The 16,565-nt window shown below is 44.0% G+C and overlaps 1 protein-coding gene across 30 annotated transcripts in view; it reads left to right on the top strand.

Annotated features, from left to right (window-relative positions):
- The first annotated feature begins 5,573 nt into the window (after positions 1–5,573).
- NEO1 (neogenin 1) overlaps positions 5,574–16,565 on the top strand; it is a 499,518-nt gene continuing 488,526 nt past the window's right edge. For 16 of the 30 annotated variants that reach the window (XM_043493240.1, XM_043493249.1, XM_038419532.2 and 13 more), the window contains exon 1: positions 5,585–5,986. In XM_043493240.1, the coding sequence (XP_043349175.1) occupies positions 5,878–5,986 (109 nt within the window). In that variant the 5' untranslated portion in view covers positions 5,585–5,877. Of the gene's footprint in view, positions 5,987–16,565 lie in introns of all 30 variants that reach the window. The other 14 variants (XM_043493237.1, XM_038419530.2, XM_038419533.2 and 11 more) reach the window with 4 other exon arrangements.

The following is a 16,565-nucleotide window of genomic DNA, read 5'->3' as shown; positions in this document are numbered from 1 at the left end:
ACCCACCTCAGTGGTTTCTGAGATTCCCCTGCCCCTTCTCTGGGCTCTCCTCTGGGACACATTTCTTTCTGCTCCCTAGAGCTGGTTTTACCTCTGGTTCAGCTGCAACCTGCTTGTAACTAACAACCTGGGCAATTCTCTCCCTGGCAGGCATTACACACAATCCCTTCCCGATGTGGTGTTGCCTCCAGCTGCAGTGCAGGAGTTGGTCTCAACCACCCTCCCTCCTGGAAGCATGTGGCTTTCCCCAGCTGCAGAAGAATCAAGGAGACTCTCCCATTCTCTCAGCAGTTCCTGAGACCTTTCCCTTTCTCTCGGGGGTCCTAGCATAACACTCCCTCCTGGTGCAGGCAAATACTTTAACCTGAGCTACATGGAAAAATCATTACCAAGGAACAGGTCCAATTGGAGGTGTTCCATTACCCCCACAGTTAAAATACTTTCCAAACCTTCCCAAACCACATGGATTTTAGCTAGTGGTATAAGGAATCTGCTTTGGCCCACCCGCACAATCTCTGCCATTTGGCCAGGCAACACTCTGGCCTTTGGGACCACACTCTGCTTAACCAGAGAGATCTAGGCCCCTGTATCCCTCTGCCCCAAGTATGCCCTGCCATCAGTTTGGACACCCTTAACATGCTCCAAATCTGGTTCTGCAGAGGCTAACCTCCCAGAACCAATATGGTAGGTTTAATTGCTTGGGTGGTTTCTGTGTTGAGGACAGCAGAACTAACATGAGCTATTGTTTGCCTGCTTCCTCCTAGCACAGGGCATTTATTCCTCAGGTGATCAGTGGAATTACACTGATAATACCTTCTGGGCTCTTCTGCTTTTACAGGAGATTTGGGATAGGAGTTACCAGTAGAGGAATCTTTTTGGGTAAGAGACTGTTTAGGCTCCCAGCCCCCTTCTCTCTTCCCAGGGCAAAATGGGATCTTCCCTTCCCACCAGTTTTACACCCCTCTTTCTGTGGCCTGCACTCAATAGACACCTGATTCTGTTCAAAGGCATCAGCTAAAAAAGTCATCTCATCCACAGACTTTACATCTTTGTCCCATAGACACTGCTTTACATCAGCCTTACACATGCTTAGGAAATGCTCTTGAGAAACAAGATCCAACATTCCCTCAAAACTTGCCACCTCTTTACCCCTCACTCATTTTCCCAACAAATCTTTCATTTTGTTTACATATTCCCCATTACTCATACCAATATCCCTCTTAAGATTCCTAAAGTTAACTCTATATGTTTCAGGGGTAATCTGAAAACTTTGCAAAACAGTATCTTTACATTTACAATCATCTAAAGCATCTTCAATAGGCATTCCATTGAATACATTTAGAGCTTTACCAGTTAATTTTGCAATCAGGGTGGGAACTCTCTTATCATCAGGGATTTCATGTATTACACACAGCCTTTTGAAGGTAGTCAGATATTCAGCAATATTATCATCCTCACTATATGCAGGACATAAGTGTTCCCATTTGTGGATTTTTGGAGTGATGGGAGTTGTTGGGGTCGGGGTGGGAGGGGGTTCTGCTTCTGCTTCTCTAGCAAGTCCAGTTGGTGTTTTCACGTTCTTTCTTTCTGTCTCTCTCTCCTTTTTTTCCATGGCCCTTCTGTTTGCAGCTTTCTCCCTGGCTGTCTCTTTTTCTTTTATCTCCAGTTCTTTCAGTTGTAGTAATCTCCGGTGCTCCCCTCTCCTTTTCTGCAGACTGAAGCCTAAAAAGCTCCAACTTTGCAATCGCTTCACTGCTTTGACTCATTTAACTGCTTTCCTGTTCTTATTTCCCTTTCTCAAAACTAAGCAACAGAAAATAACAAAATTGTGACCTCCTCCTGACTGTCCTTAGCCACTGAACTTAAGACTCACTTAAAATCACAAATATCACTGCTTAAAGTGTGAACTTCACTTGGAGGAACAAGCTGTACATACACCCTGCTCACTATGACGTTCCCCTCTGGTGTTGTCTGGACCAGTGATCTGCTAGGCCAGTAGTTCTCAAACTAGGGCCGCCGCTTGTTCAGGGAAAGCCCCTAGTGGGCCAGGGTGGTTTGTTTATCTGCTGCATCTGCAGGTTCGACTGATCGCGGCTCCCACTGGCCGTGGTTCGCCACTCCAGGACAATAGGGTCTGCAGGAAGGGCGGCCAGCACATCCCTCAGCCCACGTCGCAGTCCCGCAGTCTCCATTGGCCTGGAGCAGCAATCGATTGCTGCCCACTGATCTGGTAAGTAGTGTAGACATACCCTTAGTTACCAGGAAAGTCAACAGCCACTATTTAGCAGCAAACCCTCACACCTTAAAGAAACAAGGTGCCACAAGCTAATATTTTTACAGCATTTGCTTAATTCCCTTTCAGTAGTTCTTAAAACAAAATTACATTCTCTCTTCAAGTTCAGAGACATGTTGTCTAAATATTCCTTACTTTGCAGCTAGTCATCATAATAACCAAACTTTTAATGACTAATAGTTTTCCCTTTGTTAATCTTATTTTAAGAGTCTCTATTTACTTTCTTTGGTAATGTATATGGATTATGTGATGTTCTGCTTTTCCTAAGAAAGGTCCAGAAATCTTATTGCATAATTCCCAACAGGCTGAACCATCTGAAATGTTGGTTAGGGTGAGTGCTGCAAGCAAGCAACAGTATAAAAATCTGTGGCCATTCTTTATCTCAGCCTAGATCTTGACCTGGGCCATTTGTAATACAGGTTACGGTGAGCCCCAGAGGTACCAAGCCAATGTAGTGGGCATTCTTGGAGATTTCTTCCCAGAATTTTTAAAAACTGTTTGACCAAACAAGAAATAGTTAAATATCAGGATAAAGGGACATGCAGTATAGCTCAAAAATATGTAGGGAGAGTATGGTTCATAATAACCCACCTTCTCTTTTCTGAAGAAATCCTGGCGTAGAAACTAGATTTAAAGGAGTTAATTTTTTTTAAGTGAAGTAAAACTTGTAATTTTTTTTCCTATTCTGAAGCACATAGGGACAGAAGTTGATCTGGTATCATGCTGCTTTTTTCCTGTAATGCCAATTTAACTGGATGGTATGTAAGAAAATAACTTGTACTGTCAACATTTGTTTTATCTTTTATAAAAAGATCATAATTCTGCACTGTTTTAATGCTTGATCAAATGCAAACACTGGTCACGCTAGAGCAGTGGTTATCAAATTTTTGTACTGGTGAGCCCTTTCACATAGCAAGCCTCTGAGTGTGACCCTCCCTTAAAAATTAAAACCACTTTTTTATATATTTAACACCATTATAAATGCTGGAGGCAAAGCGGGGTTTGGGGTGGAGGCTGACAGCTCGCAACCCCCCATATAATAACCACATGACCCCCTGCAGGGTCCTGACCCCCAGCTTGAGAACCCCTGCCCTAGAGGTATAGGGGCTGGGGGAGGGGGGGGGAAGGAGAAAAGATTAGTTGGGAAGCAAGTGTATTGGGATGTAGGGATAAGAATGGATAATGAGGGGTGTAGGAGGGAGAGCTTTGTTGGGATGGCACAGAAGAGAAGAGGGCAAGCAGTATAAGCAGGGATGGGCAGGAATAAAAATGTGGCCACTTTTGGAGAAGCACTTTCTGTGACCCCCACAGTCAGAGGAGCTGCCTCTCCCCCCCTCGGCCCCATCCTCCACAGCCCCTGGGACGGTGTCCCTCTCCCTCAGCAGACAGAGAAACTGGATCTCTCTCCCCTCCTCCCCCCCACCAACGGCAGAGCTTGCTCTTCCCACCCTGGCTCTGGAGGAGTTCTCTGCCTGTGCTGATTATACTGATTGTAGGGGGTCAGAGGGGTGTAGGATGAGGGGGTGTGGGGTTGGTGGGGTGTAGGGGTCAGAGGGGTGTAGGATGAGGGGGTGTGGGGTTGGTGGGGTGTAGGGGGTCAGTGGGGCGTAGGATGAGGGGGAGTGGAGTCGATGGGGGTGCAGGGGGTCAGAGGGGGTGTGGGGTTGGTGGGGTGTAGGGGGTCAGTGGGGTGTAGGATGAGGGGGTGTGGGGTTGGTGGGGTGTAGGGATCAGAGGCGTGTAGGATGAGGGGGTGTGGGGCTGGTGGGGTGTAGGGGGTCAGTGGGGTGTAGGCTGAGGGGGTGTGGGGTTGGTGGGGTGTAGGGGGTCAGAGGGGTGTAGGATGAGGGGGATTGGGGTCGATGGAGGTGCAGGGGGTTCGAGGGGGTGTGGGGTTGGTGGGGTGTAGGGGTCAATGGGGTGTAGGCTGAGGGGGTGTGGGGTTGGTGGGGTGTAGGGGTCAGAGGTGTGTAGGATGAGGGGGAGTGGGGTCGATGGGGGTGCAGGGGGTCAGAGGGGGTGTGGGGTTGGTGGGGTGTAGGGGGTCAGTGGGGTGTAGGATGAGGGGGGTGTGGGGTTGGTGGGGTATAGGGGGTCAGTGGGGTGTAGGCTGAGGGGGTGTGGGGTTGGTGGGGTGTAGGGGGTCAGAGGGGTGTAGGATGAGGGGGAGTGGGGTCGATGGAGGTGCAGGGGGTTCGAGGGGGTGTGGGGTTGGTGGGGTGTAGGGGTCAATGGGGTGTAGGCTGAGGGGGTGTGGGGTTGGTGGGGTGTAGGGGTCAGAGGCGTGTAGGATGAGGGGGAGTGGGGTCGATGGGGGTGCAGGGGGTCAGAGGGGGTGTGGGGTTGGTGGGGTGTAGGGGGTCAGTGGGGTGTAGGATGAGGGGGTGTGGGGTTGGTGGGGTATAGGGGGTCAGTGGGGTGTAGGCTGAGGGGGTGTGGGGTTGGTGGGGTGTAGGGGGTCAGAGGGGTGTAGGATGAGGGGGAGTGGGGTCGATGGAGGTGCAGGGGGTTCGAGGGGGTGTGGGGTTGGTGGGGTGTAGGGGGTCAGTGGGGTGTAGGATGAGGGGGTGTGGGGTTGGTGGGGTGTAGGGGTCAATGGGGTGTAGGCTGAGGGGGTGTGGGGTTGGTGGGGTGTAGGGGTCAGAGGCGTGTAGGATGAGGGGGAGTGGGGTCGATGGGGGTGCAGGGGGTCAGAGGGGGTGTGGGGTTGGTGGAGGGTCGGGGGACAGAGGGGTGTAGGATGAGGGGCTGGGGTCACCAACATGTCTATACACGGACACAAGTGTCTGTGGTAACAAATTTGAGATCCGTGGTAATTCTTCAAAAAATTGAATGACAGAATCCCCATCCCAATGTCCATCACTACGTACGATGATTTTGTGAAGTGTCCCTCACGCAAGATGGTGGTGCCCAGCCCGATGAGGGGGCGTAGGGGGCGAGAGGGAGTACAGAGGAGGAGGAGGGGGGAGGGGAGGGGTGTAGGATGAGGGGAGGTCGGGGGGTCAGTGTGGGTGTAGGCGCTGTTCCTGCACCAGCAGGGCCCGTGACCCCCCACAGCCCTGCCCGGTGCCTGTGCCCAGCTAGGAGCTGCTCCCGCAGGAGCCCACGGCGCCATCCCCTCGATTGGCCCGCCCCGCGTTTTCTGTCTCTCCAGGAGCAGTGTGGGATTCTCTGCGAGGGCGGGGGAAGGTGGAGCTCCGCGCGCGCCCCCGACGGCTGGCGGTCAGAGGAGCGCGCTGCCTCCCGCCGGGAGGGGGCCGGGAGAAGAGGAGTGCGTGTGGCGCATGCGTACGGGCGGCGGTGGTTGGGGGCGGAGCGCGGCGAGTGTCCCTCTCGCTGTGTGCTGGAGACGCGAAGCCTGGCGCTGGGACCGGCCCGCGATGGAGTGACTCCCCCCCCCCCCCGGCCTCTCTGCACGGACGGCGCTCGCCCCCGGAGCCCGACCAGGGCAGCCCCTTCCTCAGGCCGCTGCAGCGGCAGCGCCCGGCCTAGGGCGAGCGGACCCCGTCCGGCCGGAGAAGCCCCCGGGGGAGGGGCAGCTGCTGCTGCTGGGTGCCCGGCTGCCGGGCTCGGGGCGCGGAGCGATGGCGGCGCGGGGAGCCAGGCGGCTCCTCGGCTCCCTCTGGATCGCCCTGTTCCTAGGGCAGCCGGACCCGGCGGCCGCCGCCAGGAGCAGCTCGCAGAGCCCCGCAGGTAACGAGCCGGGCGAGCCGCTGTGGCAGCGCGCGAGGGCGGTGTGGCCGGGGAGCTGGCGGGCTGAGGGGCTGCGCGCCGCGCGGAGGTTGCGACCGCGGTCGCTGGAGGTGGCTGCAGTAGTGGCCTGGCGCGGCGCGCAGGGGCTGCCCGAAGTGACCGCTCCGCCCGCGCGCCGGGGGAAGGGGCCGATGCCGCCCGCCGGGCTGGCGGGTCGCGGAGGGCGGGGAACGGTAGCCCCGCGGCTTTGGAAAGGTCAGGGCTGTTGGTTCGCGCTGGGCATTTACAGGCGCCTTTTCTCAGCGCTGGGCAGGTCCGTTCCACTTGTGAGAGCGGGGCAGCCTTGGGCACCTTACATGCACCAGTAGAGGCCACTGCACACCTCCCTCAGTTGGGTTATACCTGCCACTTGTCGGTGCACGGGGAGGCACCTGGGTCCCATTTCCCTCAGCCTTCCCAGTACGCTTCACCGAGGACCTCCGTTTCCTGCTCTCAGTGAAGTCTATGGGCAAACTACTATTGAAATCAATGAGAGCAGAATCGGGCCCAGCTGACCTGCAAGACCAGACCTGCTTGCTGATTTCGGCAGGGACGGCTTTCCAGCCGAAAGATAACGACCTGCGGAGGGGGTGAGCCAGTTGGGTAAATGAGAGCCAATAAGTAATTTTTTATTTAAAAATTATAGAAAAAAGTACCATCTTTTTGTGTTGGGTGGGAAGAAATAGGGCTAGATTGTGTCACCGCTTAAAGTGATCAATAATGGTCTTCTATGTTGCTCATGCCACTTTTGCCTTTTTAACATAGGGATTGGCAGGCATACAAGACTTTAAATTAATGATTTTGCAGCGTTTCAATTGTTATAATAGTCACACTTGTCGAATTTTTACAGTTCATGATCTTAGTGTTTCTATTATGAATCCTGATTTTCAGGGGTTTAAAAAATTAAATCACATCCAGTTGAAATGTGATCTATGAATTAGTGTGTTCTAAATCTTACAAAGAATGTCAAATCTGTTAAATATGTTATAGAATGCTTATCAAGTCTTTAATAGTGTAAGCTGCTTAGTTTGCAAAGCTTTTGCTAAAAAAGAAAAAAAAAACACTTCTGTCCCTTTGTTGGCATTTGAATTCATGCTGAAAAAAATCTGGTTTCTAGTGCCAAGGAATAATTTTAACTTTTGATTGGAAATATATTGTAGCTTTTGCATTTTTCACATTTTAAAGATAGTGGTTGTGTTGAGGTTTTGTTTGAAAAAGAAATTATTGATCAGGCAGTGGAGTTCCTTCATAGAATTGACAGAATAAGCTCTGTTATTACATGGTATAGTATGGCTGTTTCAAATCACATTGGGCAGAAACTTGGCATGGGGGTTGTCAGCATGGGTCCTGCTATTGCTATAAAATATGTCAGGTTTCAGAGTAGCAGCCGTGGTGTTCTGTATTCGCAAAAAGAAAAGGAGTACTTGTGGCACCTTAGAGACTAACAAATTTATTTGAGCATAAGCTTTCGTGAGCTACAGCTCACTTCATCGGATGCATTTGGTGGAAAATTTATGCTCAAATAAATTTGTTAGTCTCTAAGGTGCCACAAGTACTCCTTTTCTTTTTATAAAATATGTATGTCTGGTGGCTGATATTTACATGATAGGAAAGTATTTGTCTTTACAAAATGCAAGTTTTGTAGGTTCTAAGTCCAAAGTATGGCCTGTACCTTATGAAAAGAATGTTAAAATAGGATATGGTAGCAAAAGATGTAGTGAAGTGGGAAGGGATCCACAAAGAGAGAGTACTAAAAACATGCTATATATGTTGGAACCAAAAGAAGATTCTCTGGAAGTTGGCTTGAGTCTGTGGCCTGGAGCCAATTAGGTGACTTTTCTTTTAAAAAATGATCTGGAGAAAAAAAAAAAAGTACAATACTATCTTTTTGTCTTTGGAAGGGAAGAAATAGGGCTAGAATTGTGTCACCACTCTGAAAATGACCGATTAGTGGTGATCTACAAAGATTGCTCATGTCACTTTTACTTCTTAGCACTGGCATATAAGATTTTAAACTTTGGATTGTTTTTGCAGTTATTACATGTCTTGGAATGATATTGGACAACTGCACTTGGAAAACAAATATTTTGTTCCTCTAGTATATAAAATATAATGTACTTGCTGGGTGCTGCAGGTGCCATTTAAAAAAAAAAAAAAAGAGAGAGAGAGAGAACACTGCAGCAGAGCCCCAAGAGTGAATTCCACCATATGGTTACTGTAGGGTCATATATTCCTAATACATACTATAACTATTAAAATTGACAGTTTTATTCTTTCCACTGTTGCACTATGTAGTACCTTCAATGTTAACAGGAGCCATAGCGGTTAGAGCAGGGGTTCTCAAACTGGGGGTTGGGACCCTTCAGGGGATTGCGAGGTTATTACATGGGGGGGTTGTGAGCTGTCAGCCTCCACATCATATCCCGCTTTGTCTCCAGCATTTATAATGGTGGTAAATAAATTTAAAAGTGTTTTTAATTTATAAAGTGGATCGCAGTCAGAGGCTTGCTATATGAAAGGGGTGACCAGTACAAAAGTTTGAGAACCACTGGGCTAGAGGGACAAGAAGCCCTATGCCCTTTGATTGTTTTTTATACTTTTACAAAGTTAACTGTTTAAATTATTAATTTACCCTTTCTTTACTATTGGTAAGAGTATTAATGTCTCAAGTCACCATTTTCAACATAATTCCTCTTGTCTTAGCTATTTATGCAATCATTATTAAATTCCAAAAAATATGTTGTTTGATTTAAGTCGTATATATCTAGTTCTCTGACCCAAAGAGGTTAGACATGAAATGGCAAGGGAAGACAAAAACAGAAGGGGTGGGGAGGTCGAGGTTTATTTACAGTTATAGGATCATGAGTTTGCTTGGGTGATTTTGTGCAAATCTTTTATGGTTTCATTAAGAATTTTTGTATATATTTAATTTGCAAAATAATTATAAACACAGGACACTACTGATGTCATAGAGCAGGGGTCGGCAACCTTTCAGAAGTGAAAAGGAGTACTTGTGGCACCTTAGACTAACAAATTTATTTGAGCATAAGCTTACACGAGCTACAGCTCACTTCATCGGATGCATTCAGTGGAAAATACAGTGGGGAGATTTATAGACAGACACAGAACATGAAACAATGGGTTTTATCATACACACTGTAAGGAGAGTGATCACTTAAGATGAGCTATTATCAGCAGGAAGTGGGGGGAGGAGGAAAACCTTTTACCATGATAATCAAGGTGGGCCATTTCCAGCAGTTAACAAGAATGTATGAGTAACAGTGCGGGGTGGGGTGGGGGAGAGAAATAACATGGGGAAATAGTTTTACTTTGTGTAATGACCCATCCTCTCCCAGTCTCTATTCAAGCCTAAGTTAATTGTATCCAGTTTGCAAATTAATTCCAATTCAGCAGTCTCTCCTTGGAGTCTGTTTTTGAAGTTTTTTTTGTTGAAGAATAGCCACTCTCAGGTCTGTAATCGAGTGACCAGAGAGATTGAAGTGTTCTCCAACTGGTTTTTGAATGTTATAATTCTTGATGTCTGATTTGTGTCCATTTATTCTTTTACATAGAGACTGTCCGGTTTGACCAATGTCCATGGCAGAGGGGCATTGCTGGCACATGATGGCATATATCACATTGGTAGATGTGCAGGTGAACGAGCCTCTGATATCGTGGATGATGTAATTAGGCCCTATGATGGTGTCCCTTGAATAGATATGTAGACAGAGTTGGCAACGGGCTTTGTTGCAAGGATAGGTTCCTGGGTTAATGGTTCTGTTGTGTGGTGTGTGGTTGCTGGTGAGTATTTGCTTCAGGTTGGGGGGCTGTCTGTAAGCAAGGACTGGCCTGTCTCCCAAGATCTGTGAGAGTGATGGGTCGTCCTTCAGGATAGGTTGTAGATCCTTGATGATGCATTGGAGAGGTTTTAGTTGGGGGCTGAAGGTGATGGCTAGTGACGTTCTGTTGTTTTCTTTGTTGGGCCTGTCCTGTAGTAGATGACTTCTGGGTACTCTTCTGGCTCTGTCAATCTGTTTCTTCACTTCAGCAGGTGGGTATTGTAGTTGTAAGAATGCATGATAGAGATCTTGTAGGTGTTCGTCTCTGTCTGAGGGGTTGGAGCAAATGCGGTTATATCGTAGCGCTTGGCTGTAGACAATGGATCATGTGGTGTGATCTGGATGAAAGCTAGAGGCATGTAGGTAGGAATAGCGGTCAGTAGGTTTCTGATATAGGGTGGTGTTTATGTGACCATTGCTTATTAGCACCGTAGTATCCAGGAAGTGGATCTCTTGTGTGGACTGGTCCAGGCTGAGGTTGATGGTGGGATGGAAATTGAAATCCTGGTGAAATTCTTCAAGGGCTTCTTTTCCATGGGTCCAGATGATGAAGATGTCATCAATGTAGAGCAAGTAGAGTAGGGGCATTGGGGGACGAGAGCTGAGGAAGCATTGTTCTAAGTCATCCATAAAAATGTTGGCATACTGTGGGGCCATGTGGGTACCCATCGCAGTGCCGCTGATTTGAAGGTATACATTGTCCCCAAATGTGAAATAGTTATTGGTGAGGACAAAATCACAAGTTCAGCCACCAGGTTAGCCGTGACATTATCGGGGATACTGTTCCTGACAGCTTGTAGTCCATCTTTGTGTGGAATGTTGGTGTAGAGGTCCCTATTCTACTTGCGCTACATTGATGACTAACACGGCTGCTACTCTTGAAACCTTTCAGAAGTGGTGTGCCAAATCTTCATTTATGTACTCTAATTTAAGGTTTCGCATGCCCATAATACATTTTAACATTTTTAGAAGGTCTCTTTCTATAAGTCTATAATATATAACTAAACTATTGTTGTAGGTAAAGTAAATAAGGTTTTTAAAATATTTAAGAAACTTCATTTAAAATTAAATTAAAATGCAGAGGCCAGTGGACCGGTGGCCAGGACCCGGGCAGCATGAATGCCACTGAAAATCAGCTTGCATGCTGCTTTCGGCATGTGTGCAATAGGTTGCCTACCCCGTCGTAGAGTTTAAGGCCAGAAGGGACCACCAGATCATCTAGTCAGACCTCCTGTGTATAACAGGCCGCCAACACCACCTGCATAATAAATCTAATATTTGTCCTACATGTATATTGAATGGTTAGCATATAATTTGACTTGATTGAAAATAACTCCTCCTAAGCTATATGCATGATATTTTGTTTTGGCATTTGCATAAGTGCCCATAAATAGAACGCAGTGAAAAGCCACCTTGATGTTTTTTCTTTGTGAATAAAGAATGACTTCAACAGTGTGTCTATCTGGACTTTATGCAACAGGAATACAGCATAGTTACTAGCAGGTGGTTGGTTTAGTTTAGTCTTCTGTACTATAAATTTTCTAACTCTTCAGCCATGGTTGTTAAAAGAGCAAAGTGAATGGAGTCCATTACAAGGGTATTATGTAGAATCTTTCTAGACAGTGCTTTATGTAAAGTTTGTAATTTTTTATTATCTCGAGGGGAAGGCAGTACATTGCTACTTATCTAAGTTGTAAGTGGGTAGTTTGTTTCTTTCAGTCTCACTTTTGCAGTGATATTACCTTGTTACTTCACATTTTAGCATTCTTAAATTTATTTATTTTTTTTTAGTTGTAGGTCCTGTTTCAATTAAATGGTTGTGGACTAATGATGACATTATTAAAGTAAACTAATGTATGAATTTACACAGATTTGATCAGTTTATACATGTACCTACGGGTAGTATGCATTTTTCACAAACAGGAAGTATGCAGAAAATATTGTCATTTTCATTTTAAAATAGGTTTCTTGGCTTCATTGTGTTCCTCCTTTCTCTCTCTATAAATAATATAGTATACACTTGGTTATTCTTGGCTATAAAGTATCCTGGTGGTTTTCAAGAGATCAAATCTTTGTCACTGTTCTATTTTAGGAGTGATTATTGCCATGGCAGTATAATATGGGGAAGTGGGGGAGAGATGCCACATTTTCGTTTTGAAGGTTTTATAAATGTTGGGTCTTTGAAAGTTGTTCAGAGGCTTGTATTGTTAGTTCTGGTGGAGCTGAGTTCGTCTTGAGTGTAGGGGAGGAGGACAAAGGTGCATGATAAATATGACTTCTATGGATATCATCACATATATATTATGTATCTTAATGAGAAACCATTAATTTAACTACTTTAAAAGAGAAGATAAAATTATGCTGGTGTCCTCGGAGAAATCTAAACACAGCTCAGGCATCTTGTTCTTTTTTTAAAATAATATTCAGGTAGCTCAATTTTTTGTGGCTTTCTATCTGCATGAGATTTTCAAAAAATATTTAATGCATGCTTTCCTCTTAGTCAGCAATACAGCAAAAGGAAGCAATGAGGGTGCATGGAAATGGAACAAGATGGATGTTTTCAAGAAAATTACATAAATAACAGTATTAACATGTTCTTTTAGCAAATATATTTCTCATTTATGTAACAATACATAATTTCCAAATTTCAGCCTATAAATCACTTTGGGACAGAGAACAGGAGTTGCAGTATAGACATCAATTTTAGCATTTTAGAAATCCTCAACTTCACGAAGGATATGCAGTTATGATCTTTTTTTCTAAAAATGTATAAGGATTTCTTTTCATTTTCACACTTTGTAATCCATGTCCGAGAGGGGAAAGAGTAATGAAATTGTTGCCATTATCTAATAATTATATTAGTTTCTTGTGAGGAATCTGGGTTCTGGCTTAGAGAGGTTAATGAAATGAAAGTAGGCTTGATTGTGCTTCCACTGAAATTAATGGCCAACCTTCCCTTGATTTCAATGGCTGCAAGATTAGAACTCAACTGGCTGCAGGATTAAGATCACTATTTCTCATGTGTCTAATTAAAAAATGTATCATTTTTGTAGCTAAATTGCTTTCTTTTTACAATCTCCCATCATTGCAGTACCAGTGTTCCTTTGATTTGTTATCCGCTTTCTCTAGACATTCATCTACTCTGCTAAATATTGGTTATCTTGCTCCTTAATGGCTTCACTTGTAAATAGTAACAAATATTTTCTTGCATATTTTCTTTCATAGTTGCCCTAATGTTGCCCTCACCCCGCTCCCTCCCCAGCAAGCCCCAGTGAGACTGATATATGGAGAAAAGGCACAAATCAATGATGTACTCTAGCAAAATGCAATAGTAGGCTTTTCTTTTGGTGACGGTGTACAGGAGAACTCCCAAAACTTATTTATTAGTGGTGTAATAACCAGATTGGTTTGTTTGTTCTATTTCTTAATTACAACAAACATTTAATGTGGTGCATGGTAATATGATAATAATAAATCTAGTAGTTAAATGTGACATGTTAAAAGTAGGCTATGACATGCCCAAAGTATGATTAGAAAATACTGTCACTAAATATCAAACTGGTTGTTCTTACAATACAAATTTTAGAGATTAAATTTAAAAGTAGTAGCCTGTGTTGACTAAATTTGTAATAACCTATTTGGGTTGTGAATGTGGAGATATACTGCCTGTCCATATCTTCTTATCATACTGAAATAGATCAATAAATATTATCTCACTCACCTAGTGTCTCTCAAAAATGCCAAATAAAAGAGCCAAAAGAATTCTAAAGCCATAGAATAAATATTACAGTGCTATGAGAGAATTTGAGAAATCAACCATACTACTGGTTGTCTGTTGATTGCTAGGGCTCCAATTAACTCACTAAGCTGCCTATTGAAGATGGTAACCTGAATAATTCCATGTAGTTAAAAAAAATAAATGTGTGTGTGTGTGTGTGCGCACATATTTGCATTATAGGGTCCTTTGAACATTTTACCAGTGTTATAAGTGCCCTTTAAGAAAGTGTGTTACTGCAATGCCATGATACTCTTAAATTCAAAGCGCCCTGCTGGAGAACAGATACCCAAATGTCGTCTGTTAATTTCTACCCACTGAATTTCTAACATTACATTCCCTGTCTTCAAACATTAGCAATTTACGCTAAATTCTTGCATGAAGGTACTTAAGCCCCTGGAGTACTGTATTTGGTAATTCCAACTACTATAAAATCCATGGATTATACATAGAATACTGTGATTATATTAAATATGTTTTGTAGTGTAAATTGTATTTAATGATTTCCTCATAAATCCAATTTTAAAATTAAATCACCATTGTTTCTAATACAAATTTACATGCTGCTGAGAATTCCTTTTATGATACAAAAGTGCTTTCCTGAATGGTTGCAAGTTGTGAAGCTGAGTGACACTTGGATTCATACAACAAATTATTCCTGAGGTCATTCTGCGCCAAAAAAATTAAAATTCTGCACACAATATTTTAAAATTCTGTGAAATTCTGCTAAGTTTATATGTCAAATATGGAGGCTCCAGCATGGAATTGGGGAGTACAGACCACTGGCTGCATGGAGGTGGGAGATCACTGTGCAGCTCTCTCCCCCTGGCACCTGAAACATACTGCTGGGGTGGGTGGGTGGTTTTGCATGACCACTTTTGTGGCTTCCCTTTGCTTCCCCGTCGGAAAGTAATTTTTCTGCAGGGAAGCAAAGAAATCTGCAGCGGACATAAATTCTGGGCATGCTCCCCCAGGAGTAAACAAATTCCTTTTTCATATAATATTCTCCAATGCTATTTTATTTTTTATAAATCATTTTATAAGTTGTATGTTTGGTTAGTATTCTTAGCATTGTTTAAGACCATTGCGTTGTTGTGATCTTCTGGCAGGAAGAAATCAGACCCATTAGAAATCCACACTATTTGCAGAAGAGTATGAGACAAGACTTTTTAGGAAGATAACAGTGCCTCAAGTTGGGGGTGAATCCTGGGTGTTATGGTTACATTGGAGGTAACAACAGACTTTAGAAGTGAACATGTTACATTTTTATAGTTCTTGCTAATAGAAGTTGCATACTTTATTCCTGAGGTTTTATATTAAGATGCTTATTATTTGAAAAAATTCACTTGTCAGATCAGTTGCTCTACACAATAGTTACTTCAAGGGAAGGGAAAACATATGTAGCAGGTATCGCCAAATAGGCATGGTGTCAATGTGAGAGCCTAAACATTATCATTTGTCGCAGTATAGTAAATCCATTCTGCGCAATGAAATGTGACGTTGTAATATTTGGACAGTTAATTCATGTGTTTTTTATTATCTGTGGGGGGGAAGAGGTTGTCACTAACATTAAAAATTTCCTCCATTTCTTTATAAACTGAAAAAAAAAAAAGTGTGGCAGTTCTTGTTGTTGGATTTATTAAACCTTTTTTAAGGCCAACTTCTAGGCTTGCTCCTTGGCTTAAGATTGTTTCCACAGTTTGACTATGCTGCTGACTAGTTCATTGATTCCTCTTCCTGCAAATCTTTTCTTTGTTTGTCCTAGAAAGCTAATTTAAATGTGATCTACAAGCTGTTATAAATATTTTGTGCTTTTTGGGGTCTCTCTCTCTCTCACGTAAACATCTATTGCTCAGTGGTTTGAGCATTGGCCTGCTAAACCCAGGGTTGTGAGTTCAATCCTTGAGGGGGCCATTTAGGGATCTGGGGCAAAAATTGGGGATGGTCCTGCTTTGAGCAGGGGGTTGGACTAGATGACATTGTGAGGTCCCTTCCAACCCTGATATTCCATGACTTCTATTTAAGACAAAGTACATTTCTTTTGTAAATACAATTTGTAAATGTAAGTCTTGGTGAAAAATTGGTGCACAATCAATTTACTGTTCATGAATCATGACCAATCTTATTAGTCTTTCTGCTGTAACTTGTTTTCCCATTTTATTTCTTAAAGATAAACGTAGATTTTTTTTTTTTTTTTTTTAAAACTCTGAGTGTTCTTAAAGTGTCCAGCCACATAATTGATATACTTCAGCATTTTTGGTACACCAGTCTGGAACACGGAGGCTAGTCCAGTTACCAGAGTTACACGCAGCAGTACCAGGAATTGTCCAAAGTTTTAATGCTGAGGACTCTGTATTCCAGCCTCTCTCCTATTCTCTGATTCTTTTTTTTTCTTTCTACAGTGAATTTCAGAATCCATACTTCTCCTTTGTGACCAAAATGGTTACGAAATATATTTACTCACTGTATCAGAAGTGGTGCAAGGATGTCTTCTAGAATTTATAAACCTATGGCTACTGTGTCAAATCTTTTAGATCCCTCAGACTCTGAACCATCAAAGAAGTGGTTTTCAGACCTGTTACGCTCCGATCTTCAAACGCTAGTTTTTTTTTCCACAACTAACATCCTGATAATGCAGAAGTGTGTGATGGAAGAGGTAGAAAAACCTTGTTTTTTCTGATTAATTAGAAGAAACCTTAACATTTGCAACCATCTTTCCTATCTGACTTTTTTTCTTTTGTAGGGCTTGTCTGCACTGAACGGCAAGTCATGTTTTTTGCATTATGAGCAGATGAATAGAAGTGCCTGATCTGCCTTTTTTGTATACGTCTATCATGTTCTCTCTCTCATTCACCTTCTCGCTAGGTGACCAGTCCCAGTCTTTTCAACCTCAATTCATATAATATTTTCATGCCCCAATAATTTT

The sequence above is a fragment of the Dermochelys coriacea genome, chromosome 10 (genome assembly GCF_009764565.3).
Source record: "Dermochelys coriacea isolate rDerCor1 chromosome 10, rDerCor1.pri.v4, whole genome shotgun sequence".
In the NCBI taxonomy this organism is placed as follows: Eukaryota; Metazoa; Chordata; order Testudines; family Dermochelyidae; genus Dermochelys; species Dermochelys coriacea.
This window is presented reverse-complemented; position numbering and strand designations above follow the sequence as displayed.